General features: G+C 34.6%; 1 protein-coding gene across 15 annotated transcripts in view; it reads left to right on the forward strand.

The window, feature by feature from the left end:
• The window catches only part of ZNF385B (zinc finger protein 385B), a 143,513-nt gene that overhangs the window by 80,057 nt on the left and 36,690 nt on the right, over positions 1-26,766 (forward strand). For 13 of the 15 annotated variants that reach the window (XR_014296995.1, XM_082658470.1, XM_082658467.1 and 10 more), the window contains 2 exons: positions 107-145; positions 3,922-4,032. Coding sequence is in view for 14 of the 15 variants with exons in the window: in XM_082658470.1 (XP_082514596.1) it covers positions 107-145; positions 3,922-4,032 (150 nt within the window). In the remaining variant the exon portion in view is untranslated. The remainder of the gene's footprint in view (positions 1-106; positions 146-3,921; positions 4,033-26,766) is intronic. The other 2 variants (XM_082658464.1, XM_082658466.1) reach the window with 1 other exon arrangement.

The raw sequence follows: 26,766 nt of genomic DNA on the forward strand, positions 1-26,766 counted from the left end.
TTTTAATCAGAGATGAGCAAAGAAAATGGATTTTTACAAATTTTGTGTGAATGTGCTTGCTAGCCTCAAAATTCCAGATGACTACTTCTGACTTTTACTTTTTTAGAAAAGAAGAGGCTTATTTGGGACCAATAAATTCTGCCAGGTAAGGAATATTGGTAGCTAGAGCTATGTGGTAGGGTTTTTTTTCCTTAAAGAAAAGCTTTTTTTAGCATTGTTTACCAGTGAAACAATCTTCTCAATCCACAGACAGCTTTCTTGTGCAGTGTGAACTAGTATGACCTAATCTGAGTATTCAACAAGGCAATTGCTTATTTAAAAGTGATATAAACATTTTAATAAAGATGTTTAAAAACACTTCAAATATCTTTATTAAAATCTTTAAAACTTCAAGGGTTTGTTGTATAATTGTAGTACCTCCAATAATTTTGCTGAGTACTCTACATATGAAATCATTATGGTATAGATATATAGTTTTGACTATACTAAATTGAATCACATGTATTTATCACATTTTAGGGTTTATGAGAATGTTTTTATTCATCTTGATTGTTTTATTCATCCTGAAAATTGGTGATTGAATAAAAGACTTGCCATTGATTTAGTTATACATATCTCATTATGATTAGAGAAAACTGATTTTGCATTAGTGGAGGAAAAAATTTAAGTTAATATAAATTAACATCATATTTATTATTTTTATCTAATTTTTAGAGTATTGTAGGAATGCTACAAGAAAAAAATTCAGGATTTTACTACTTTATACTTTTAAAAAAGAGAAAGATCTGAAAGCCTTTTCTATGTTATTGCTAATTATGGACTCCACTGAAATGACCCAGGTATTTGTAGTTACTGCATCAGATGGCATATACTCAAAACATCAGCTGGGCAGTGTCTGTTTCAAGATATCAGATGAATTGGCCAATGGAACGTTCTTTCTTATACCATTTAAAGTCTTCTTTCAACTAAATCATGTCCTCCCAAGTGACATTTGAATAAGAAGTATAATTATATAACTCTATGATAAACAGAGAAAGATAAACAAGATTTAGAAAAAAGTAGACCTTTTCTTGAAATACCTATAACAAAATAGAGAATCAAGTGGAAAATAGAAAAATTTGTTCCAAGTGAGAAACATGGAAGATAAAATTTTCATATGATTAGTGGTAAGTCATTCAAAGGGTGTAAAGGCAGCAGGAGTTAATGACAGGTGACAAGGAAGGGGGTAAAAGGACTGTGTTTTATGAGGACAGGTAGGATTATATGTGTAAAGTAGAGAAGTCGATTCTAGTTAAGAGTTTCTGGAAGGAGCCTCCTTAGTTTGCTTTTCATGGAGCAGATGGCTGGGAACTTGCCTGCCTTAGTATTGGGGGTGCTCAGCCACAACTCACCTTTCAGGAAGAGAATGCTCAGCCTTGGGGAACATAAACAGTACTTTCAGGCTGGTAGGGTACAAATGTGAGATTTGAGTAGACAAATTTGTATCAGGGGTTACTTGAAAAATTATGTAGGCAGCTAACAATTTCAAAAATGTAAAGAGAATGTTTATATCCAAGGGTTGTGTTGGAGCTCTCAACAGATATCTTTGTTTACTAAAAATTTGGAGCTAAATTTTTGTAGATGTATTTTTGTCTATGTTTTCATATTGCAGTATGGGAATTACTAGGATAGTGCATTTATTTTAGATGATGGAAGTTTTAATTTTTAATGGTAACTTTCAATATACTTTTGAAATGAGTAATAGGAAAGGATATACATTAAAACTATGTTTTCATGCATATTGCTGCTGTTTTTTAAAAGTCTATTTTAATCTGCTTTAAAGAAAAAATGTTAAGTGAATAATAACATATACAATAGTATATAGATACAGCAAAAATAATAAAAGTGGCATGCAGAAAATATGATTAGGAAATATTCATATACTTTTATCTTATATAGCTCACACATCACTAGATGTATTTTTTTAGAACATGAGAACAGAAAATATCTCAATAAAATGCTCTTATTTTTTTAACTTTGCATAACAGTGTAGTTTTTCCATCCTGCCAATATAGTTAGGCTATTTTATTTTTAAGCCTGTCCAAACTGATTTGCCATCTCTAGTAGATCAGAAAGTACAGGTTCACGTTTTGCAAATGGATGAGACTTTAAGTGTATGCACTTGTTAGTAAGAAAGTGAACTAAGGTTTTATTTTCTGATCTTTTGAGATTTTCTTTGCCCATAGAGGGTTTTTTTTTTAATTCTCATTTAATACAATCAATTACAACCTTGAGCAAAACAAATCCCCAGATTTTCTAGTAATAATATTTTACATTTAGTGGTTAAATTTTTAAAAAAATTTTCTTAGAGTATAGTTGCTTTACAATGTTGGGTTAGTTTCTGCTGTACAGCAAAGTGAATCAGCCATATGTATACATATATCCCCTCTTTTTTGGATTTCCTTCCTATGTAAGTCACCACAGAACACTGAATAGAGTTCCCTGTGCTATACAGTAGGTTCTCATTAGTTATGTATTTTATACATAGTAGTGTATATATGTCAATCCCAAAGTAGTTAAACATAATACTCTTAACAGTTTTTTCTTTTTCACTTCTTAAGTTATCATACATAAAATTGACTTTTTGGGAATGCGCATAGTTCTTTGAATTTCAACACATGTATAAGTTTGTGTAACCACCACTACAGTCAAGATATAAAATAGTTCTATCACTCCAGAAAACTCCCCTCTTTGACTTTTTTAAGCGTTCCAAACCACATAACTTTTCTTTATAGTGGGAATACACTGTCCTGTCATCTCACTTAAACTTGTAGCAAAAAAAAAAGGCTACTTTACTGTTCAATAATTCTGTAATCCACCCTCTTTTCTAATGTATTTAAGTTCTTCTAACTGCTGATTTTGCACTTTGTTGATTCATACGCCTCATCAGGGATAGTATTCATTTCCCCTCTCTACCAAATATCATCAACTAATCCAGTCCTAAATTCTAACCTCTGGAGATTTCCTAGACAATGGTGTCAATGGATCTGTCCTTGTTCATGTTACATCTGTTTATAAGTTATGCTTTGTTCGTCATTGTTTTTTGAACTGCCAGTTGTCTGACATTAATGCTGGAGATTATTATCTGGAGTACACAAGAGAATCACTGCTGTGTCTCTCTTTTTATAGGCTCTGCAGATAGTGTTCTTTCATTTTCCAAATACTTTCATGGCTTTGTGGCATACTTTTTGTATGGTATCACTGTATATTTCTCTGACTGTTTATGGTAAATGCAAACCAAAGAGAGAAAGTCACAGGTTGTAAGTCAAAACTTTACTTGATCAATATTTAAGCAGGGGTTGCATATTAACCAATCTGTTATAGGCATTTGAGTGACATGCATTTCCAGTAGAATGAATATCTAGAGTACATGAACAATAATAAATTATTTTAAAATAAAGGTCAACATTTTCTGTGCTGTGATAAAGCCTGTCATTTATGACTTTGCCGCAAATAAAAAACTAAGAAACTTAAATACATCTGTAACAGTCGTCATTGAAATCATTTCAGACCATCTTAAGTATTATTACCTCACATAGGGAAAACATTAACAAGTTAATTTTAACCCTGATCTTTAGATCTTAAGTTTTCTTGTTCTATGATTCTTTTAAGGTTTTTCAAGGTTTCTTATATAGATATAAGATTTCTTGAAATGTTGTGATTCTCCTGTGATTTTTTTGTGTTACGATTTCAAACCAATTTTTTTGTTTCTATTTTTAATTCCTGGAAATAAGTACATTACTATCGAATGAGAGTCTTTATTATCCTTGTTTGGGAACTAAAAGTTAAAACGTTAAGGAATAATACAGTTACTTTTACTTGCACACACTATTATCTATCCTTTGAAGTTATAAATTGACTATTTTATCATTTGCTCTTTAGATGGATCCTGTGCAAAAAGCAGTCATTAACCACACATTTGGAGTGTCCATTCCCCCAAAGAAGAAACAAGTTATTTCTTGTAATGTCTGTCAGCTTCGCTTTAACTCGGATGTGAGTATCACCTTTTCATTGCGCTCTGTAGTCTGTCAAGCTCTAAGTCTGATTGTTCTGAATATGTACATCTCTTCATATTTGCATACTCTCTAGCAGCCCCTCCAATTGATGGCCCACTTATTTCAGTGTGCTAGATTTTCAAGGGATTTGGATTCAACATTAGAAACTTGAACAACAGAGTGGCTAATGTCAAAAATCAAGGATTTCTCTATGTAATCAGTCTCACCTATACCATTTACACTTAATCCCACCAGTTATATTTACTTTTCAAAAATACTTGAATAGCAGAAAATATTTTTAAAAGTTTAAAATGCAATGAAAATATGAAAAAAATGCAATGAACGTTGAAGAAAACCATTGTTATTACTCTTGATAACAAGTGTCACGTTATATGTGTGTGTGCCAAATCATATTAAATACCTGAGAGAATAATTTATTATACAATTTATATTTTCCCAGACTATGGAAATACAGGGAAAGCTTTGTAAATTATTTTATCTGGCAAGCATAACCATCCTCTTAAGAAAAATGATAACAAGAAAAGGGTACAAATCAATATTTTACGGAAGTCGATTTTAAAATGTAGAATAAAATAACATAAAACCAAAATAAATAATATTAGAATATTTATAATACCCAATGACCAAGTAAAGCCAATGAGCAATGCAAATCTGAATCTGGCGGCTGCATATTGTATGTGATATTTCCCAAGTTACTTCACAGTAGAAATCATTTTGCCAAGAGTATATTATACGATTCATGAGTTTTGGAAATACTAAAATAATAAATATCTTTGTTTGAATATCCATTAAATGATATTTTGATAATTCTACACAGGAAGCATAATGAAAATTATAGTCATTGGAAAAGAGGAGATATGCTTTTCATGATTTATAAAAATATATTTAATGCAATTTCAACGAAAAATCCAATGACTTTTTTTGGCACCTGATAAAATCTTTCTCAAATTCCTTATTCAAGAATTAAAATGTTCCTAAATAAATTGAGAAATATGTAGTACCAATTCATTCAAAGTCTCATTATTGTTAAGATGTCATTTCTCCCCAGATTGATCTATAGACCCAGCACAACCCAGATAAAAATCCTAGAAGGCTTTTTTGTGGAAAATGCCAAGCTATTTCTTAAATATACATAGAAAAGAAAAGCCCTATAATAGCCAAAATGTTTTTTTAGGAAAGAACAAAGTTTGAGAACTTATGCTTCTTGATTTTAATACTTACTGTAAAACCTATAGTAATCAAGACTGCAATACTGGTGAAAGAACAGTAGACATATTAATCAATAGAATAGAATAGACCTGCACCTATACGGTCAGTTGATCTTCAATAAACTTGCAAAGACGGTTCAATGGAGAAAGGCTAATCTTTGCAACAAATAGTGCAATTGGATATCCACTTGTAAATTTAAAAAAAGAACCTTGACTGCTACTTCACACAAAATATAAAAATTATTTCAAATAGATCACATATATATATATATATATATATATAAAACTATAAACTTAAAACTATAAAACTTCTAGAAGAAAACATAGGAGAAAATTTATGTGACCTTGAGTTAGGCAAAGGTTTTTTAAGAAACAAAAATATGATTATAAAAATGCTTATATATTAGACTTCATCAAAAGTAAAAACTACTCTTCAAATGACACTATCATACTGTTAAGAAATTGAAAAGAAAAGCTACAGACTGGGAGAAAATATTTGTAAAACACATGCCTTGTATGCAGAATATTTAAATAACTTACAACTCAATAATAAATAATAAATGGGCAAAAGATTTGAGTAAGCACTTTACCAGAGAAGAAATATGAATGACAGATAAATATGTAAAACAATGCTCAACATCATTAGCCATTAAGGAAATGCAAACCACAATCAGACACTACTATACCTATTAAAATGATGAAAATTAAATAAATTGATATTACCAAGTGGCAAGGATGAGGAGCAACTGGAATTCTCATTCATTGTTGTTGGAAATACAAAATGGTGCAGGTCCTTTAGAAAACAGTTTGGTAGCTATTTATAAGAAATTTTATAATGTTATAGATACATTTCCCATACAACCCAGCAATCCCACTTCTAGGTATTTATCCAAGAGAAATGAAAACATATGTTTATACACATGTGTCTTTTATAGTAGCTTTATTCATAATCGCCCCAAACTGAAATTGATCCTAATGTCTATCAACTGATGAATGGATAAACAAACCGTGGTATAGCCATACAATGGAATACTACTCAGCAATAAAAGAAATGATGTACCAATACACCCCACAACATGGATGAATCTCAAAGGCAGTATGCTAAATGAAATAAGTTGGACACAAAGACTATACACTGTATGGTTACACTTATAAAACTTTTGCCAAACACAATACTGTGGGGACAGAAATCAGACCCGTAATTAGCAGAGTCTGAGGGTGGGGTTGGGTCATTGATCACCAAGGGGCATGAGGGAACTTTTTTGGGTGATGTAAATATTTGAAATCTTCATTGTTGTGGTAGTTACACAACTGTTTTTGTTTTTCAAAACCCATAGAACTCAATACCTAAAAAGGAATTTTACTGTATGTAAAGTATACCTCAGTAAACCTGACTAGAAAAAAATGCAATGTGATACGAATCGTGAAATATTTTGTAAATTGAAGACTAATTAATCATAGAGACATACCTACTAGATATATTAAACTATAATATTACTACTAGATTTACGGTATAATAATTAAAGGAATTTTTTAAGAAAAAACAGAATAATAAATACTGAAATAGATCCAAGTATATTTAAAAATTTTGCCCACTTATTATCCAAATTTATACAGTCACATAGGGAAATTAACGTCTCTGTAACTTTACAAATATAAAATGAAAATGCTCGCTGCTTAACTGGCCACTTACAAAATGAATACCCACCAGAAGACATGCTCCATAGTTGGTTCTAGCATTCCCACTGCAGCAATACCTGATGCTGAAAACATCTCATAATACAATGCAAAGAGATCGCAAAGTAAAATGGCAAAAATCTTGCAAAAGATGCAGACTTTCATGAAGTCTATGAATGTCATGTTAGAGAACAGCTTAATACAAAGCCACTGACAAATAAGGATCTGCCTGTTAGAGTTAAGAGAAAAGTAACAAGGTTTATGATAGGCTCTGCAAAGCAAAATGTTTTGACCATCAAGTGAATAATAAGGACTTTGAGGCAATTATGAATCCCTTGAATTAAAAAAACATATATTGGGGCTTCCCTGGTGGCGCAGTGGTCGAGAGTCCGCCTGCCGATGCGGGGGACACGGGTTCGTGCCCCCGTCCGGGAGGATCCCACATGCCGTGGAGCGGCTGGGCCCGTGAGCCATGGCCACTGAGCCTGCGCGTCCGGAGCCTGTGCTCCGCAACAGGAGAGGCCGCAGCAGTGAGAGGCCCGCGTACCGAAAAAAAATTAAAAAACCTATATTTACGTGGTCCAAATAGCAAATTAATTTTAAAAGGTACATTGAAAAATCTTGTTCCATCCTATTCCCCATCCTCCCACCCTCCATGCCTTTCCCTGTCTATCTTGTAACCACTTTAATATTTCTTGCCTATCTTTCCTGGGTTTGTTTATGTAGATTGAGATTGAATATGTACTCAATCTCCTCCCTTTTCTACATACAAGGTGGCATACTATTCACACTTTTTTTTTGCCCTGCACTGTTTTTACATAACAATATATCCTAGAGAATTTTCCCTATCAGAACATAGCAAGCTCCCTCACTGTTTTTTTATAGATGTGGTAGGCAAAGATGTTCACATCCTAATCTCTGGACTCTTTTACTATATTACCTTGTATGGCAAAGGGGAATTAAGGTAGTAAATGCAATTAAGGGCACTAATCAGCTGACCTTAAAATAGATTATCTGGGATTTTCCTGCAGGCCCAAAGGCCCTTAAAAATAGAAGAGGGAGGCAAAAGAGGAAGTTAGAGTGATATGATATAAGAACAACTAGACTGGTCATTGTTGGTTTGAAGGTGTAAGAAGGGGCCACATGGCAAGGAATGTGGAAAGCTTCTAGAAGTTGAAAAGTCAAGGAAATTGATTTTCCCCTAGAGCCTCCAAAATAGAATGCAGTCCTGCTGACACCTTGGTTTCAGCCCAATGAAACCCATGTTGGACTTCCGAATTCCAGAACTGTAAGATAATAAATGTGTGTTGTTTTTAAGCCACTGAGTTTATGGTAATTTGCTAGTACAGCAATAGAAAACTAATACAGTAGTCTATGTGTAGATGTCCCATAGTTTACTTAACTAGTCCCTTATTGGTGGACACTTAGGTTGTTTCTTATCTTTGGAGTTAACATAGATTCTCATAGCCAATAGATACAGATATAGGACATAAATTTGAGCCTCTTGACTCTAAATCCACAACTCTCCAATGATACTATGTTGCCTTACAACTTTACTCATTTTCTTAGCATTTATTGTGCTCCTATTCTATGCCAAGCCCTATACATACTAGACTCCAGAGTCTAGCAGCAACTTTTACTAGTAAACAGTGTGAATGAAAGCACGCAAGGATTAACCTTATTAGATCCTCTCAGAACGTATTCCAGGTCTTCTGCTCTGTATTTCATTACTCCATACATAGAAAGGCTGCACAGTGTAAAACACTGGATTAAGAGTCCTTGAATGTGATTTGAATCCTAATTTTGAACTTTGATAAACCACTTCACTACTGTGGGCCTCAGTTTCCTCTTCTGTAATGTAACCTAAAATGGACTACATGATCTTTGGGAGGACCATACCAGCTCTATGACTGAAAATCATTTCCATGGTATTTCTTTAGAAGGACAGGATATAAACACTTCCATCTTACAGGTGGAATAAGTAAGACTCAGAAAGAATGACTACGAGTTTTATTTTTTATTTTTGTCAGTCTTCTGGGGAGAGGTGTGCCAGTCTTCTTTCTACACCCCAGAATTGCTCTAGGAGCAGATTCACCTTTGAATTGAGCTTTATTCGATGTCACTAATTTTCTTTGTGTTTACTAACAGGGGCATGGACAGATGTACACACATGAGCACGTGACCACTGGCTTCCTTGTCACCACTCAAAAGCTATGTTGATAATGGAGAAAGAAATTAAATTTCTGAGTCATGCTTAGACTCTGGGCAGTAAAGCCACAAAGTCTGGATGGCAGATCCACAAGTGTGACATGTACATGTTCTCAGTGTTTAGTAATGGTGCTGTAATCTGCATAACTGAGCTCTGAAACTGAGCATTCTTTATTTGGGGGAGAGTTTATTATTTTATAATTACCCTATTTTACGTTTTAATGTAAGAATTAAGATGCTCATCCTTATTTTCTTTAATAACATTTCTAAATCAGCCTGAGACTGAATTGGCTTCACTCTTCAGTGTAGAAAATATGTTTATTGAAAAATCTGGGAGGCAGATTTGCTCAGTAAACAGACTACATTCTGACATTCTCCATTACCCATATACACTGTACCAGGGCAGACTTCATGCATTAAAATTCAATGTGACCTAGTTTAAGTGTCCAGTAGCCCCCTTTGTCCAGCTTTTATCATCTCAGTAGAACTCCACTGTGGGAAAGCAAAAGGCTACAGCTTTATTTACACGATACAGCGTTATGCAAATGAGCAAGCATTAATCACAAACATTTCCCAAGTGAATCTTTGCAAATTGACGCCATTAACTTTGCCAGGGGCCAAGCATTGCAGTCCAGGAATAATGTGTCTTTCCAACTGAGCCCCAGACATTTGCACAAATGTGTGCAGCACCCGTGTCCCTAGTTTCTTCTTGGCAACCTTTTTTTTTTCTAACATGGTTTAAGCTGAGCACTGAATGAAATTACCCTGGGCCTGAATGCTCCCTTCTTCTCCAGTGAACGAGTGCACTGCAACTCTAGTATGGCTATAAATTGTTAAGCTTAAATCCAAATCTTTCCCTTTAGCTGGGAAATAATATGTTTCTAGAGTTAAGCCTTGCCAGAGAAATAGGTCTTCTATACTGTTTCATAGTTAGTTTTAAAGAAGACTCTCAAGATTATTGGACTTCCGGTTTTCATACGAAAAGACTAGAAACTAGAACTTTTAACACAAGCTTTTAAAATATTTTTGAGGCTGATGTTTCTCTTTTTGGCTAGGTTGAAAGTTGGCAGATCCCAAATAATTTCTAATTTTTGTATTAATCTCAATTTCTTAGAGAACAGTGGCAGAAGGATAAAGGAAACTGATCCTTAAACAGATTTTTACACAAAATCAGGGCAAGTTAGTACTCTTAAATGTTTAAAAATAGAGATGATCTTCTTTTATTGTTGCTATCTCAGAACAGAGTTAATCATAAATACCTTTCACATATGACTGGATCCTTTATGCGTCATGGGCAAATCGAAATGAGAGCATAATGATCTTTCTAATGAAGTTTTATATACTCTAATTCAGGAACTGACCCTGAAATTTTGATACTCAGCATTAATAACACAATTGATTCAGCATGAGATGCAGGGTCCCTAATCGCTGACCCCTAATTTGGAGCTAACTCATTTGATTTTTTGAATTTACACTATTACTTTTTGAATAACACTATAAATCAAATCATTTATAGTTCAATTTTTTTTTAATTTTACTTTGTGGTTCCTCTAAGTTTTTAATTTTGTTATGTTGTTTTTGTGTTTCTTTTGGGTTTTGGTCATCCAATATCTCTATCTCTCATTTTAGACCACTGTTCTTTTTGCTGTGTTCTATTGCCTCATGTCTCAAGACATAAGGAGATGACCTCATGCCATTTCATTGATTTACGTAAGACTTATTAAGTACAAATGGACAGGAAATTAAGGATTTGCTTAGAAGTTAAAATGACAGGGCGACCAGTTATTTGTGTGAACATTTCTGTAGGTGACCTGACTCTCCTATTCTTTCCTGTAAATCTGAGATTTCAGAAAGTGCAGTCACGCAACAATCACCCTCAATTCCCATATGACTGCAATTAGTGTGTAATTGATACATCCACAATGCCACTTCCTTCTGCATTTGGCATCTTTGGCATCTTAGCAGTTTTCATTTGGAGAAGGTTATTTCATATGCTCTCCTGGACCTTTCTGCCCATATCTCTTTTTGTGTAGTTTTAATCTTATGCCCACTTCCTGATTTCCTTAGCAGTTTACATAATACAGTACAAATTCTCTGTCTTGCATAAACAAACTGTCTCCACCCGCCATCTGCCACTCAAGAGGCGTTAGTGTTGTTTCTGCTGGAGCCCTGGCATTCTCTGTCATCCAGCAGGGATCTCAGCAGTCATGAGGTTAGGGAGAAAGCCACAAGTTTGGGTTCCACATAAATGCCCTTTCCGTGGGCTCTGGGCTGACCCTCCGTATCCTTTGGCCCCCAGGCCTAACTGCACCTCTCCTCCAGCTGCCATGAGGCAGCAAGTCCCTACCGCAGCTGCGGTTCCTTCCCTGGAAGGTCAAAGCGGCGGGGAAGTAGGAACCCCTTAGACGCCTTCTTGGAAGATCTGTCTTGCAGCAAAAGCGGAAGAGGCACTCACCTGCAAGTTACCTGCTTGCGTTTTCTGAAGGATCAAGCTTTTTGTTTATCACCCCATCACACTCTTCTAGGGGACTCTGCATTTTGCTATTGGCTGCCTAGTGCTGGTTTTAACTCTAGAAATTCTGTTCACCAGTTATCAGTGTTTTTCTTTCCCTATCAAAACGTGTTCTCTTCTACTAAGCCATCATGTTCTTCCTTCCTGTGTTCTCTATCTTCTCTTCCCTTCTCCCTCTCCTCTAGCTCTTCTGTTTTCCCCTTCTTCCTCTTTCTCGGGCACAAAAGTACAACAAATACACTATTTTTCCTTTCTCTCATGGACATAGTGTCTTTATTAAGCTTTTTTAGGTTAATAACTGGATTCATTGCTTTGAATTCTAAGGCACTTTTCCCTTGAAAAGCCCCTAGAAGGTAATTTTTTAAAAAAAAGTATATTGAACATAGTATTTGAAACTCTAACCAACATAATGTTTACAAAAATTTATACTTTATTTCCTGAATTTTCAGACATCACCTTTGATAACTGACATGTCAAGAAAAACCTTGAACAGTCATCTTCTAATATTTGTCCCTCCTTACATCACCACTCTCAGATGTGTCCAACAAATATCTACACATGTGAGGTCTACAGATCAACTTAATTCTTCCCTCCTCTCACATATACATATACAATCACTGCCTGCTACCCATGCACACCTACTGTATTTCTCTTGAAACCCTTGAGGTAGATAGCAGCTCCTTTAGTCTATTAATTTATACTATATTTATATTTATATAGTTGTATATAAATTGTGTACACACAGTTACATATAAGTATATATGTGTAATTTGTTGGGGTTTTTTTTTTAAGAATTGATACTGATAAAATGTGAGACGCAGAGTTTTAAGAATACTGGTACCTAGCCTGCTAAGTTTCACCTATGCTAATATTGGCCTCTCATTTAGAAATGAACTAAGCCATGGAAATTGGTCCTCACTAAAAAGTGAGTTTATGATGAAGGGATTTGGAGAAAGTTATACTCAAACTAAATTCTGCAGCTGATCATTAAATAAAGAAATACCACTGCGATAATACTCTCATTGCTGGGTTGGGAAGTGAAAGCTAGCTGTAAAGTTTACATCTGCTGCTAAGCAGTACAAATTATTAGATAAATGAATAATTTTGTGAGTTTGAAAAACCAACTGATTCTGTTAAGAAAAAAGGTACTGATGATACAAAGAATCGATAGCATTAAATGGAAATCTAGAAAATGATAGTCTGCTTTTGTCAAACATTTTACATTTTTCCCATAAATAAGACTATTTCTATTGATTATTAGGTATGGAGGGTAGTGAAGCAGATAGCAGGTAATTAAAAGCATAAATCTCAGGAGCTTGGGAAGGTAATTCTCTGCTTTGCAGGCAGAGCTGACAAAATGATGAACATTTTCTGCTTCAACATGACAGAAATATAGTGTGGTTACAGGGAAAAGGAACATACCGAGCTAAAAGTTGGCTTCAATAGCTGCTGTTTAAGAAAGCTCTTTAAAAAATTTAGTCTGCGTTTTTGAAGCATATAGTAGTTCCTTATTAAATTTTTTAAAAATTGCCTTAAATTAGCACTATAACATTACCAGAATGTCACAGTCTTTCTCAGAACTACCTTATTTTAAGTGGGTATTTGATAATTTAGGACTAATTTTAAATTCATCACTGAAAGAAAGTGAAGATTAGGATAAAAGTGAAGTTTTTAAAAAGTGAGCATTATTACTTATAAAGACTCTTCAGATCCTATATTTAACTAATGGGGAAGTTATGCAACACATAATTCAATCATTCGGGGCTTTTCTTAAAACACATAGATGCCTCACATGACATATTACTTTAGCTATTTATATGTGTTTAATAATATTCAAAGTTAGGATGACCCGCCTAACGTGATGTGAAGAACAGTAAATGTGAATGCAAAACCCACCCTCCCGTATCAGAATATGTTCTCAACAGAAAACCATTAAGCATCTATTGATCAGTACTGCAAGCTTTGGTACATTTCCATTAAATATTGGTTTGCTGATCAAATATTAGTAACACCTTTTTAAAAATATTATGGGTGGTCTTTTTTTCCTGTGTAAAATTCCTGTGTTAGTAACTCTTTTAGACAAAATTAAAAGATTCCTGAAAGGATTTTCAGGTCATTTTGTTGTGATTTTTGTCATCTTCCCACTTTGGGGTTGGGGAGGACTGTTGAAGTCTTGTGTATTGTTCCTTTTTGTTTGGTATGGATTTCTCTAGTTAAGACTGGGTGTGGAATCCTTAACAATAAGATCATGTTTCACTCAATTCTTGTGGTTTGGATTCTTCAGCTAAAAATTTATGCAACATACAATTAGAAATCAGGTAAAATTTCTAGGCTGGACACCTGTAGGTTTCCTGAATGATTAGTTCCTGGTTTAAAGTTTGTATTCAGGCTTTATTTAGTACATGTTTGGTTTCCCATAACTTATCTTTTATTTTGTATGCTTGAGTGGGCAATTGGCTATAATTTCACAACTTTTACAACAAGAAAAAAAGTATTACTTATGTAAGACAAAAACAAAACAAAAAAGCGGGATGCAACAAGAAGTAATCGTGCCTACTCCATCGCTTTCAAGCAAGAGGCTGATTTAATACAGTTAGAACATCTTGCAAAAGAGATAACTTTTAACTACTTTCATCTCTCAAGCAGCTTTTTGAATAAAGTGACAGCATTTGCCCCGGAGGAAAGAGAACTTTAGATACGGTCGGTCAGCATAAAGATCAATTTTGGGGTTTTTTTGGGGGGGGCGGGAGGGCCTGACTGGCCAAAAGGCACTTTATGAGGCGTGGCTTGTCATGGGGGAGAGGACAGCATATGAAGAAGTACTGCTTTAGCCAATTTCTAAGATTTCAAGCTGGGAAACTTTATTGGAAAAATAGTGTTGCTGATCAATGTGAATTCTTCAAGGGGAGTAAAGAAGCTGTCAACTTAGCCAGGGACAGGAAAAGAGTGTCAAAATAGTTCCTGCCTAGAAAGGAAGATTCAGGAAATATAAGACAGGTTCCTTACCCTCACAGACCTGATTATCTAGCTAGGGGGAAAAAACTAATACACTTAGAAACATTGCTCAACTGTGTGATGTGAAGAACAGTATTACTGTTATTACTTATATTAAACTGCCCTGCTGTAGGGTAATATAAATTTAGGAAAGCAGACAGCACATGGGCTAGGATTATCATCAGCAGAAAGCTAGCATTTGACAGATGCCTGTTCTTCTGCCAGGCTCTATATTAGATACTCTCCACATATATTATCTCTGTATTTGTACAGAGGTTCAAGAAAGAAGTAAAACTGTGAAAGGCTTGAGAGATGGTCACCATTTGATGGCGAGAGAATTAAAGAATTATTAAGTGCTAGAGCTGAAACAAACAGAGCTTCTTGAGGATGTGGTCTATGGATAGGCTGCAGGGGGTCCATGAACTGCGTAAAATTATGCAAAATTTTGTCTGTCTGCATACCTGAAACCAGGATCACTTAGGAGGATGGTTGAGATGACTGAAACTTCCATTCCCTCAGAGTGAAATGTTCCACAGCTTCCTTTGGTAACATGTTCCAGGATTTAATCATTTTTAGTATTTCATCTTACCTAAATCTTTATTTAAAAAAAAAAAAAAGAAAGAAAAAAGAAACCTTGTTCTTTTTCCCCCCTCACTTTAATTCTGTCTTCTAGGGCACATGGAAAACAAACGTTGTATTCACTACTCAGGAAACAGATCTGGTGAACAGGAGCTCCCAAGAATTCTTCACTCTGTTTAGTTTCTGACTTTTGGGGGCTGAGAATATGATTCAACTTTTATTAATTTGTATTTCCTTCCGATAGAAGTGTATTTCAGCTCTTATCAGTGGCATACCTAACATTTCTGACACCAAGAGCAGATCATTTTTAACATCCCCTCTATAGGACAAAGTCATTTTCAGAAATAATTATGAAATTACATGAATAGTAAGAAAAGCCAAGAAAGAAATTCAGAGACTTTATTAAAGTTTTAATATATTACTATACCCCTAATATTACAGTACAAAAAAGGAAAGGATTGATCCTTTTTAATTACATTAATGTATTTGTAAATGAGAAAAAATGTAAACCTACATATTATTCTATCACAGTAATGAATAATAACATTACAGTAACAAATAAGTAAATTTTAATAAAATCAAAATTATATAAAAGATACAATTTATATACTTACTAAATTGTACCACTGATATTTTCTTCTTCACTCCTTAGTTTTAAAGCACAGAATAACGTAAAAAGAAGCATAAATTTCAATTTCAAAGCTATTAACCAAAGTCAGTAAAATCCATCATGTATAAGCTAAAATTTATATTTATCAAACAAGAATAATACACCTCACAGTTGGCACTGTCTCACTCTTAAAGTTTAAACACAAATAAAAATTCTAATCAGTCATCTAAAATGAGAGAATTGAAGTATTTCAAGTTCTGTTTTGTCTTTACAGTCGCTGTGCTATCATTCTTTATTTCAAATCAACTATTGAAATGCTAGAATATGAGGGGCACAGAGTTTGCAAACTGATTGCATCTGAAATGAACTTAAACGATTCTTAACCATTAGGAACTTACTTTCAAAATGAGTAGTTGTAGCAGAGTCATTGTGAATTGGGAGTTTGATGATATAGCAAGTTCTCTATATTAACTTCCATGTAGTCAATTAAAAGATAAGTAAAAAGATATGCTAATTTCAAGTTTACATATATATTATTAAAATTCACTGTAATCACAACAATTGTTTAAAACTTAGACCAACAAATTTTTTTTCAGGGACGAGTATTTTATTTCTAACCTTAGAATTGCCAACCTGTAATGATAATAAAAAGCAGCCCTATTTTTAGTCAGTTTTATTACCGTTTTTAAATTATCTACACATAGTGCAGCCCCTTGTTTCCTGTACTGAAGTGGACATCTCCTCCCTCCCCTTCAGTATACCACAGACGTTTGTTACTCCATTAATAGGAATTCCAGTGCTACTTTAAATACATGTTACATTTAGTATGGAGATACGTTATGCTGACTTAAACTTGTAGTCACCAAATAGTTTCCTTTTTATCTTTAATAATGCCCACTGAATGTTCTCTGAAATGTAGCTTTCATTATCTCTGACCTGTGAGCTTGAGGTGACCTAGTTTTTGCTCTGGAAAGAAATAACATTCTATATCATTTGAGAGACACCTATGGAGTCCTTTTATGTGATGATTTATTTGTTCATGTCATGAATTTTGGGCTTTTTCTTATATCATTTGAGAGGAATGGGAAAGAAAAGACTCATTAAAGGGGTACTTAGGTTATTATAGTTTTGTAATTTAAATTGTGTAAGCCAACAAAATGCCCTATATGCACTTTTAAACTAAAAATACCAACAATCTCTTTTTAAGAGTTAATTTGTACATTTACACAGATGGTTATAAAAGGGGATATTCATTAACATCTGTAAATGTTGAGGAAATGATGGATGCCTATATTTGTAAAATGCCAGAATAGAATTACTAAATGTGCAGATGTAGATTAAAAAATACAAAATTTGAATATCTGAAAGGCATTCTCTTCAGGCTAGTTTTCTAAAGATCTAGACATTGAATAATTGTCTTTTGCATAAGTTTCCATTTTTATAAATGCAGTAAATTCTTATTAATTTGGATGACATTAATTAGGGATTTGTGATAATTCAGGTATGGGCTGAATTGTACTTTTGTTTGGTCCAAATTCTTTCTTCAAAGATAATGCAAATGAGTGTTGCAAAGGAGGTTGAAGCATAGAGATTTAGAATACCAACAGAACCAATTTTTTCAAGCTTACGTAAGCACTTTAAGAGCAATGATTAAAATACAAGTGATAATATAATTTAAAATAATTCTTATATATTTTAACACATCACCCAAGAATCTCTGGTAACTAACAGCATTTCTTCAAAAATGTTCAACTTTTTCAACTTTTTTTTACCATTTCATTATGCCCTGTACCCAAATTAGTCCACATTGTTGAGGTTTTTCTGAAATTATAATCATTTAGTAATATCTAATACCATTCTCTTTTTTTAAAGCAAATGATTTTCTGTGACTTGGTTAGCATTTTCCCAGTAAATCTTTTGAGTCAAGTGTTTTAACTTACATGGTATCTAGGTTTTATATTTCAGGCCAAAGAAGCATTGTTTTGAGGGATGACTTATCCAATTTAGTTATCTGCACTGATCAAATTGACTGAATGATCCATAAATCACTGATTTTGTGTTCTGACCTGGGGCTATCTTGATAGACAGGTGAGTGACCCACTGTATATAAGAATTGTTTTTCCAACAGCTGAGCAATTGGTCTGTTAGGAATCTGCTCATTCCACAGAGATGGATCAAGCAGCCAGACCCCCCAGATCATACCAACTGGTGACCCCTGCTTTAGTCCACTGCTTCTCATCATAGGCAGAAGTCAGTCAGGAATTTGCAGGAAGTAGGAGGTACTTATTTGATTATGGTCACTCTTGATACCAAAATCTTCACTCTCTTGGTCTCTTACCATCCTCAAAATACAGGTTTCTAACCAGTATGCACATCTCTAGTCCAGTTCTTGTTACTCGCTCCATTGTTAGCTAGCCTTCAGCCACAATGGCTTTCTTTTATTTTGATAAAGCTGCCAAGCTACTTCTCCCCCCTCCCTTTTGGTCTAGTCTCTACTCCTCCTGCAGGTCTCACATTTTATGTCTCTTCCTCACAGGAGCTTGTCCAGACTCCCTAGTGTAAACTAGCCCCACTCCCAAGAATAAATTTTATAACACCCAATAATTTTCCTCCATGAAATGTATCACAGTTTGTAAAGATAACTTATTTATATAACTATTTACTATATGTTTCTAATGCACACACACGCACGCACGCACACACATGCACAATTGTTGGCTCAAGGACTGAATATGCTTTGTGCATTACTGTCCCCCCAGTGCCTAGCACACTTATTTATTGATTGAATACATGGTCCTAAAGAGGATTTTTTTTTAACTTTAATTTATGCAACCCAAGGATTGGTTGCGAATCACTGAATCCATTCTCTACAATGAAAACTATAACTTATATGACTTCACAGGTCACCTCCCCAGACCTTTTTTCACTTCCAGATCATCCTGTCTAAGGAAATGAAGACTATCTTTTACCAGAGGGGATAAGGGAGAGAGTCTATTCTGTTTTGGATCTTCCATGGTGAAGGCTGTTTGGACCCTGGGCTTGGGACTTGCTTCGATGGTGCAGTAATTAAGAGCCTAATCTTTTAATCTTGGGTTGGAATCCAGGGTCTTCCATTTCTGGCAGTGTGGTATTAGACAGTTACTTAACTTTTCAGAGTCTCTGTAGACTTGGACTAATAATAATACCTGCCTCATATGCTTTTATGAGGATTAGATGCGATACTGTCTGTAATGTACTTAGTGCAGTGCCTGGTACACAGCAAACAATAAATGGTAACTATTTGTCACCATTTTTGTTATTGAATTCAGAGTAGTTTTTGTAACCTGACGTTGTGTTTGCAGTCTTTCTGGTTGCTGTGTTCTCGCTATTTTTCTGCATTCCTCATAATTTTCCTTGGAGTAGTAGCTATACATAGGCCCCTTATTTCCACAGACATGGCTACCATTATGCTTTCTCTGCAACATTATCAAATATTCTTCCAGGACACAAAGACCTCATATTATTTTCCAGTTATTTTATGAAGTTGTTTTGATATTACAAAAAAAAGTATTTTAGCATTTAAGATGTTGTTATACTTCAGTAAGAAGTATAGTTGTGTGTATGTATTTTTAATTATTTTTCCTTTGGAGTTTTCACTTCCCTTGACCTCTGTTTTATTACTCTGTATATCCAGCTTTTCTGATGGCCTCTTTTCTGTATCCTCTGCTGATTTCTCTTCCTCATCTTACCTGTTGAATATAGCTGTTTCTCAAGATTCTTTCCTCAAAATGGGTTTTCTCCTCTCTATTCTTAATTCATCAAGAATCTCATCCATCCCCAGGCTTTCATCTATCATCTCATAATGTGGTTACAAAATAGATGTCTCCAGCCCCAGCCTCTTTTCTCAACCATCACTTGTGTTTTCAATTGTTTGTTGAACCTCTCCATTGTGTATCTCATGAGCAGCCTAAATAGATAACCAAACTGAATTCTCATTTTCCTCTGCAAAATTTCCTCACCCCACCACAACTGCGTTTTGGTTAATCATTTTACCATTTTCCCTGTTATTTGGGCCTGAAACTTCTAGAGGGAACTCCAATTATTTTTTTCTTCCTCTACCCTTATTTTAATTCTATTGTCAAGTAATAAAAAATCTTTTTCCATTCATTTATTCATCCATGTAATCAGTGTTTATCAAATGTCAAGATGTTTCAGGCAGTGTACTAAGGTACTAAGTACCTTACAGGTACAAGCCTTAACGAATATTATTGTCTAGTCGGGGGAAGACAAACATTAATCATGTTATTATAAAATTTAATAATTTTTAAATTGTGAGAAGTGCTATAAAGAAAAGAATCCAAAAAGTTAGGAGGTGGCCTAGTCTGGGGGATCATGGAAGGCTTCTTAAGGAAGTAATGTTTGAGCTGTGTTCTGAAGGATGAATAGGAGTTAACTAGGAAAAGAGAAAAGAGATAGTATTATATTTTAGGCATGTGCAAAAGGCTAGCACTGTACTTATACTCCAGCCACACTTTCTTTCAGTTCCTCCAAGAAAAAACAAAGAGCCTGCTACCAAATGAAACTAGGGATAGGTAGGGAGTAGGACATATAGGTCTTGAATATGATGATTTTAGATTTTAAACCAAGAGCAGTGAAAAGATGTCAAGGATTTTAAGCAGAGGAATGATATGTTCAGGTTTGCATTTTTTAAATATCACTTTGGCCGCCACGTGGAGAACAGATTGTAACTGAGCAGGAGGGGCCTTTGGGTGATCGCTAAAGAGCCTGTTGCAGCAGTCCAGGTGAAAGATGATGGCAGTTTGGACCAAGATGGTTGTGGTTGAGATATAAAGAATTGTCTTGATTAGAGAAATATCTAGGAGGTAAAATCTGTAGGACTTAGCGATTGAATGTGAGGGTGGAGGTAGCATGTGACAATGAGAATGGTCCCTAGATGTAGCTCTTACAATAGAGGCAGAGTGGTGCTATTAGCAGAAAGGGAATGCTAGAAGGAAGACTAGGTAATTTTGGCAGCAAGGCAGAGACAAATGATACAAGGAGTTTGGTTTTGAACTTATGTTTAAGGTTCTTTGAGATATCCAAGTGGATATTATGAGTCTGGAGCTCAGGGGAGAGATCTGGACGAGAGAGGTAGAAACCAGGAAATTATCAGTATAGAGGTGGCTGGGAAAGTTGTGTGGGTGAAACTGAACAGAGAGTAGACAGGAAAGTTTGGAGTGAGAAGACAAGAAGGCTTAAAACTGCGCCTTGGAATATGTCAACAATTCAGTGACAGGGCAGGGAAAGATGAGGCTGCACGTGGCTCGGAAATGTAGGTGGGGGAACATCAACCTTGGAAAGAGCCTCTGGAAAAGTGCCTTCCGGAAGAAGCGAGAGATCAGCAGGGTCACGTACCCCTGATTGGTCAAGCAAGATGAGAAATAAAAGATGTTCTTGGTTTTAGGACTTAAGGCATTGGTGTCTTAGTGATGTCTGTTTCAGTGGATTGAGATGGACCATATTAGAGAAGAGGAATTGGAGATGTGCATACAATTAATTGACCATATTAGTCTGTGAAAGGAAGGTGAAAGGGTGAAAAGCTAGGGTTGAATGTAGCTTGAGGGATGGTTTCTTTTGGGTTGGGGAGATCAGGGCTTGTTTAAACATCAATGATAAGGATTTGATTTGGAAAGGGGGAGTTGAGTATAAATGTTAAAAAAGAGAAAGAGTAATAGACCCTGGGAAAGGCAAAAAGGAACAGAATATCTAGAGACTTGATTAATAGGAGGAATAGCTCCTTTTCTATGAAAGCTCTGGCTTTTGGTTTATAGAGCCCCCTGAAATTTGAAATCTGTGTGTTTAAGAACCCCATTACTCTTTGACTTGCTATGGTAAGAACCTTCTAGTTACTCTACTGTCTTTTTTTTTTTTCCTTTTTGTAGGTCTTAGCTGGATCAGAGTGTGCTAGAACAAAAGCCCTCAATGGCTTCTCATTACCTACCTAATTAAGTATGGTATTGTTAACTGTCTTCCCACTATCTAGTATTTAAGGCCTAAATAATAAGACACTTGTCTTTCTAATCTTTTCTTCCATTCCTACTCCACACACACCCACATTTCACTCAAACTGGATTATTCACATTTCCCTAAACAAAAACTGGTTTTGCCAAATACTTCTTTCTTATAGTCCTCTCCTTATTGAGAGTGTATATCTCGTCTTTGAAATCCTTTCCATTATTGAAGGCCCATCTCAAGGCCCTTTCTTTTCTCAAATTTTCATACAATTTTATTAAGCCCAAGGCAGGGGTGTGTGCACATTTTGTTGCCTGATTCCCAGAAATATGTTTAGGAAAACATATAACTATAATATATCCATAATGACAAATCAGGGCATGGAAACTAATTAGGATATTTTTAAATGTCTGCTTTAATTCAATTAAAGCACTTTAAAAATCATTTTTCGTTGTAAAAAAGAAGAAAAATAATCATTTGAATCATCTAAGGTCTATTTTTGCATCAAGAGTGACAGCACAACTTTGAAAAACAACCTATATATCCATCAATAACATACGGTTGAAATAAATTACGGTTCATTCATATAATGGAATATACACACCCATTTTAAAATTAGAAAACTTTCTAATTACTCGTTTTAAAAAATCTCTAAGATCTGTTGCTGAATAGAAAAAGCAAAATACAAAAACAACATATGTGGTATGTAGGCATTTGTCTAAAAATGGAAGAAGGGGGAAATACACACATACATATATATTTGCTTGATAGGTATGTAAATCATCTCTGGCAGGATACACAAAAAGTGACGAGAACTAGTTGCGAAGTCTGAGATGTAGACTTTTCACTATGTACGCTCTTTTGTTTTATACTTTTCAACTGTGTGATTATATTACCTGGATAAAAAAATAAATATAATTTAAAAGAAACAAAAGTAATAGCTAATTGGACAGAAATGAAATTCTGTAGAAATCATTGTTGATTCAAGTTCAAAAATTGCAGATATTCCAAATATTATAACTATTGGTTATACTAGAGTAGAAAATCGCCTTTTAAAGCCTTTCTGGTCCTTCAGTGGGATTTTATTTTGAACTCTTTTCAGCTCTTGCCTGGATGACTGTAACAGCCTCCTTTCCCACTTTGCCTCATTGGCAACTGTCCCACCATACACACACAGCTTGTTCTCCACACAGTAACCAGAGCCATCATTTTATAAACAAAAGTCAAACAAGGTTACTTCTCTGTTCAGAACACTGCTGGGATTTCCCATCTTCTCAGAATAAAAGTCAAAATCCTTAGAATAGCCATTTGCAGTTCCCTGGACCTTAAAGGCTCTTCTCCCAGGTATTTACCTGGTTAACTCCCTCACTTAATTCAGGTCTCAGTGCAAATGCCTCCTCAACAGAAACTTTCCTTAATACCTAACATGACACCCACCCCATCATTGTCTATCCTCCTTACTTTTCCTTATTTTTTTATAGCACCACCTAACATATTCATAAATGTATCGCTTAACACTTAACTACCGTAAAATATATATAAATTTGTATTTTATTGTTTGTGTCCCCATACTAGAATGTATGACCTGCATCTCACAACACTTGGAATGATGCCTGGATCGTAATAGGTATTCAATAAATATTTGTTGAATGGAAGAATGAATGGACTCCCAGCATTAAATTCCTATTTTTAGAAGATTTTACTTACTCTATCCTGTATATATAATTCAAAAACTTTTTATTGAGTCTATACCGTATAATAGGTGCTTCAGAAGACTCAAAGATGAGTAAGACAGAGTTCACATTGATCTTTTCATATATGAACAACCTTTGTTGTGACTCTAATTGGTGAGTAGAACTTTTAGAACAATACTACTTGGAATCAGAAACTGAAAGGCCACTTAGCATTCACTGATAATATTGAAATATTTTGGTATTTATGGGTGAATCAAAATTATGGGCATTTTCATATTAGTTTTTCCTCCAGACCAATTTTTTATATGTGAGGAAGGTTGACCAGACTAATCTGCAATGGAAACTTCTAGTTTAATCTGGTACTTTAATGTAAAGATAGCCTTAACATGACTCAGGTTAGCTAAGTGACTACTGAAGAGGTACAGTTTTATTATTTTCTCTTACTTATGTTTGTATGTTTTGAAAGGGTATGGTATTAATCTTCACATTTACATATTTCACTTAATTTTGAATTATAAAATATCTGCTGGGTTTTAAAAAATTGGTTTAGTGCTTTAGGGTAGGAGTTTTACAAAAATCTATTTTGTAAAAGAGATTTTCAAATGAGTAATGCTAAATAAATAATATATTAAACATATATAAAACATTACTAAAGCCATTCTTCAACTCTTTCAAAGTTACTTTGCCACTCTTGTCTACAGTAAGGATATTATATATCAAATATAAGGAGACACAATGCAAATTCTAATTTTAGATTTATTTTGTATCATTTATGTAAATTTCTTTAATATGGAAATGGAAGTAAATGTAATACCTTCTAGACTGATTAAAAATTAATGTGTAGAAGCCTGGGAGCCTAATTTAAAAGACCATCAGAAGACTTGAATTAGTTAGCTGTAGAGTCACAGCGTTAATGCAGAGACTTGAATTATATTGCATTACTTATCACTGAGTAACAAAAAATCGCTCTTAGTAAGCACACTATGCCAATCCACTTCCCCACTGAAAGATAGCAGCACTCTCAAACACTTTAGGAACTTGGTATGTAACTGTGAAATCACTATAAACTCTTCTTTATATTTCAAGGTAGTGGAGAATTATTAACTAAAATGTCCCAGTTTAACTTGAAATTAATTTGAGAGAGGTGGATAATTTTGAATACTTTGGGGAAAATCATAAAATAAGTGACTTAAGAATATTAAGTAATTATTAACAAAGCCTTAATGTTTTATAATGTATTATAAAAATAAAAGATGATATCCATGTGTTTCATAAAAGTTCTTAAGATTTAGAAGTTCTAACACATTAGGTCCCATATGCATAATTCTTTGAGAAAATTAGATATTTTCATAACTTATAAATGTTCCCATTATTACATATTCAAGATTATGTTAGTGTACAGAACACTAATGTTCCCATTTGAGGGTAATAACTTAGAGAATATGGTTTATCAGTACATTCTGGGTGAAGTTCATGATTTGCTCCCCTTACAGTTTGGAAGAGAGGGCATATTTTGCCAGGGTTCATTTAATTCATCTTGCCTCAGTTAAACTCTAGTGCACCTACTAGGAGTTTGCACACACCTTATCATTAAATTGACTCAGATATTGACCCCCAGCCCAGAAGACAAAGTAAATATACCTTTCAAAAGCTGTAATGTGGGCTTTCCTGGTGGCGCAGTGGTTGAGAGTCCGCTTGCCGATGCAGCTGACACGGGTTTGTGCCCCGGTCCGGGAAAATCCCACATGCCGCGGAGCTGCTGCGCCTGTGAGCCATGGCCGCTGAGCCTGCGCATTCGGAGCCTGTGCTCCGCAATGGGAGAGGCCACAAGAGTAAGGGGCCCGTGTACCGCAAAAAAAAAAAAAAAAAAAGCCATAATGTAAATGCAATAGAGAAGTAAGCGGTCTTATTTTCTTAGGGTAAGCATCTCAAGATACTTTTTTGCTGAATTCTTAACTAAATTGTGATGATGTTAAAGAAATTATGACATTAAATAAGACTCATTTTATTATCCATTATCTACATTGAAAAAAATTCACATAAACCTACTTCCATTAGGTTGATGGGGGAAAAATCTTTTTCAAAATACAGTCTGTAATTTACAGTATTCATGAATAGAATTAAAAAATTAATTTTCTGGGATGAACTTTACCTTGACACATATATATGACACATATATATGATTATTTTAAAAGGGGATAATTTTTAATTATGGCCTAATTTGAAAAAAAAAAGGAGGTAACAGGAGGAGAGAATTCAACATATGAAAGGATTTGGGGTTCAGATGACAGTTGATATAGTCAAGCTCAAATAACTGTCTCTTTTATTTCCCATTCTACTCAGCCATAAACTGGGAATATAGGGTTTTTCCAGAGGCAGAACCTTAGATTGCTGGGAATAATCTAAAATTTAATAATCCACACTCAAATAATTGAAATATAAAACTCACTGAGAAAATGAGGCAAAATTTTATTCACTTGGAACTTTACAAGAAACAATTTTATTTAAAATATTAAAACTTTTTTTTAACATCTTTATTGGAGTATAATTGCTTTACAATGGTGTGTTAGTTTCTCCTTTATAACAAGGTGAATCAATTATGCGTATACGTATATCCCCATATCTCTTCCCTCTTGCGTCTCCCTCCCTCCCACCCTCCCTATCCCACCCCTCTAGGTGGTCACAAAGCTAAAGCATTTTTTTTTAAAGCCAACTTTTGCTCTCTTCCAGGTGACTTTTAAACTCAAACTGCCATATTTTTTTTATTCATCATGTAAATTCTGTTATAGCTGTTAGGTCCATTTATAGCTTCGCCATGTTTCAACATGTAAAGTAATTCCAATCAATCATGCACCAGAAGCATGAGCATCAAGACTCTTAGCTGACTAATAAGCTGCATTTGAAAAACTACCTTGAGGCCCATCAAAAATAGTAGCATGTTAAGAAATGACTTAATTTGCCTACATGGAAAATGTTTGATATCATGAACACATATATGTGTTAACGCTCATGTATTCACATAGGGGCATTTTAAAGCAGCAACAACCCAAGCACTCTACTTCTGTTTCATGATATTTGATAGAATCTGAATTGGGCCCAAAGAGAATCAGAGTCTAGAGTATACTTATTTTCTTCCTGGAGTCACCACTTTTCTCTTTAGTAATAGAGAAAGATTTGGAGTTGATGGGTTTTATACATACATATTCCAAAGCCAGTAAATATGAAATGCCATGGCCAG

This window comes from Grampus griseus (assembly GCF_964374135.1).
Source record: "Grampus griseus genome assembly, chromosome: 7".
NCBI lineage: Eukaryota > Metazoa > Chordata > Mammalia > Artiodactyla > Delphinidae > Grampus > Grampus griseus.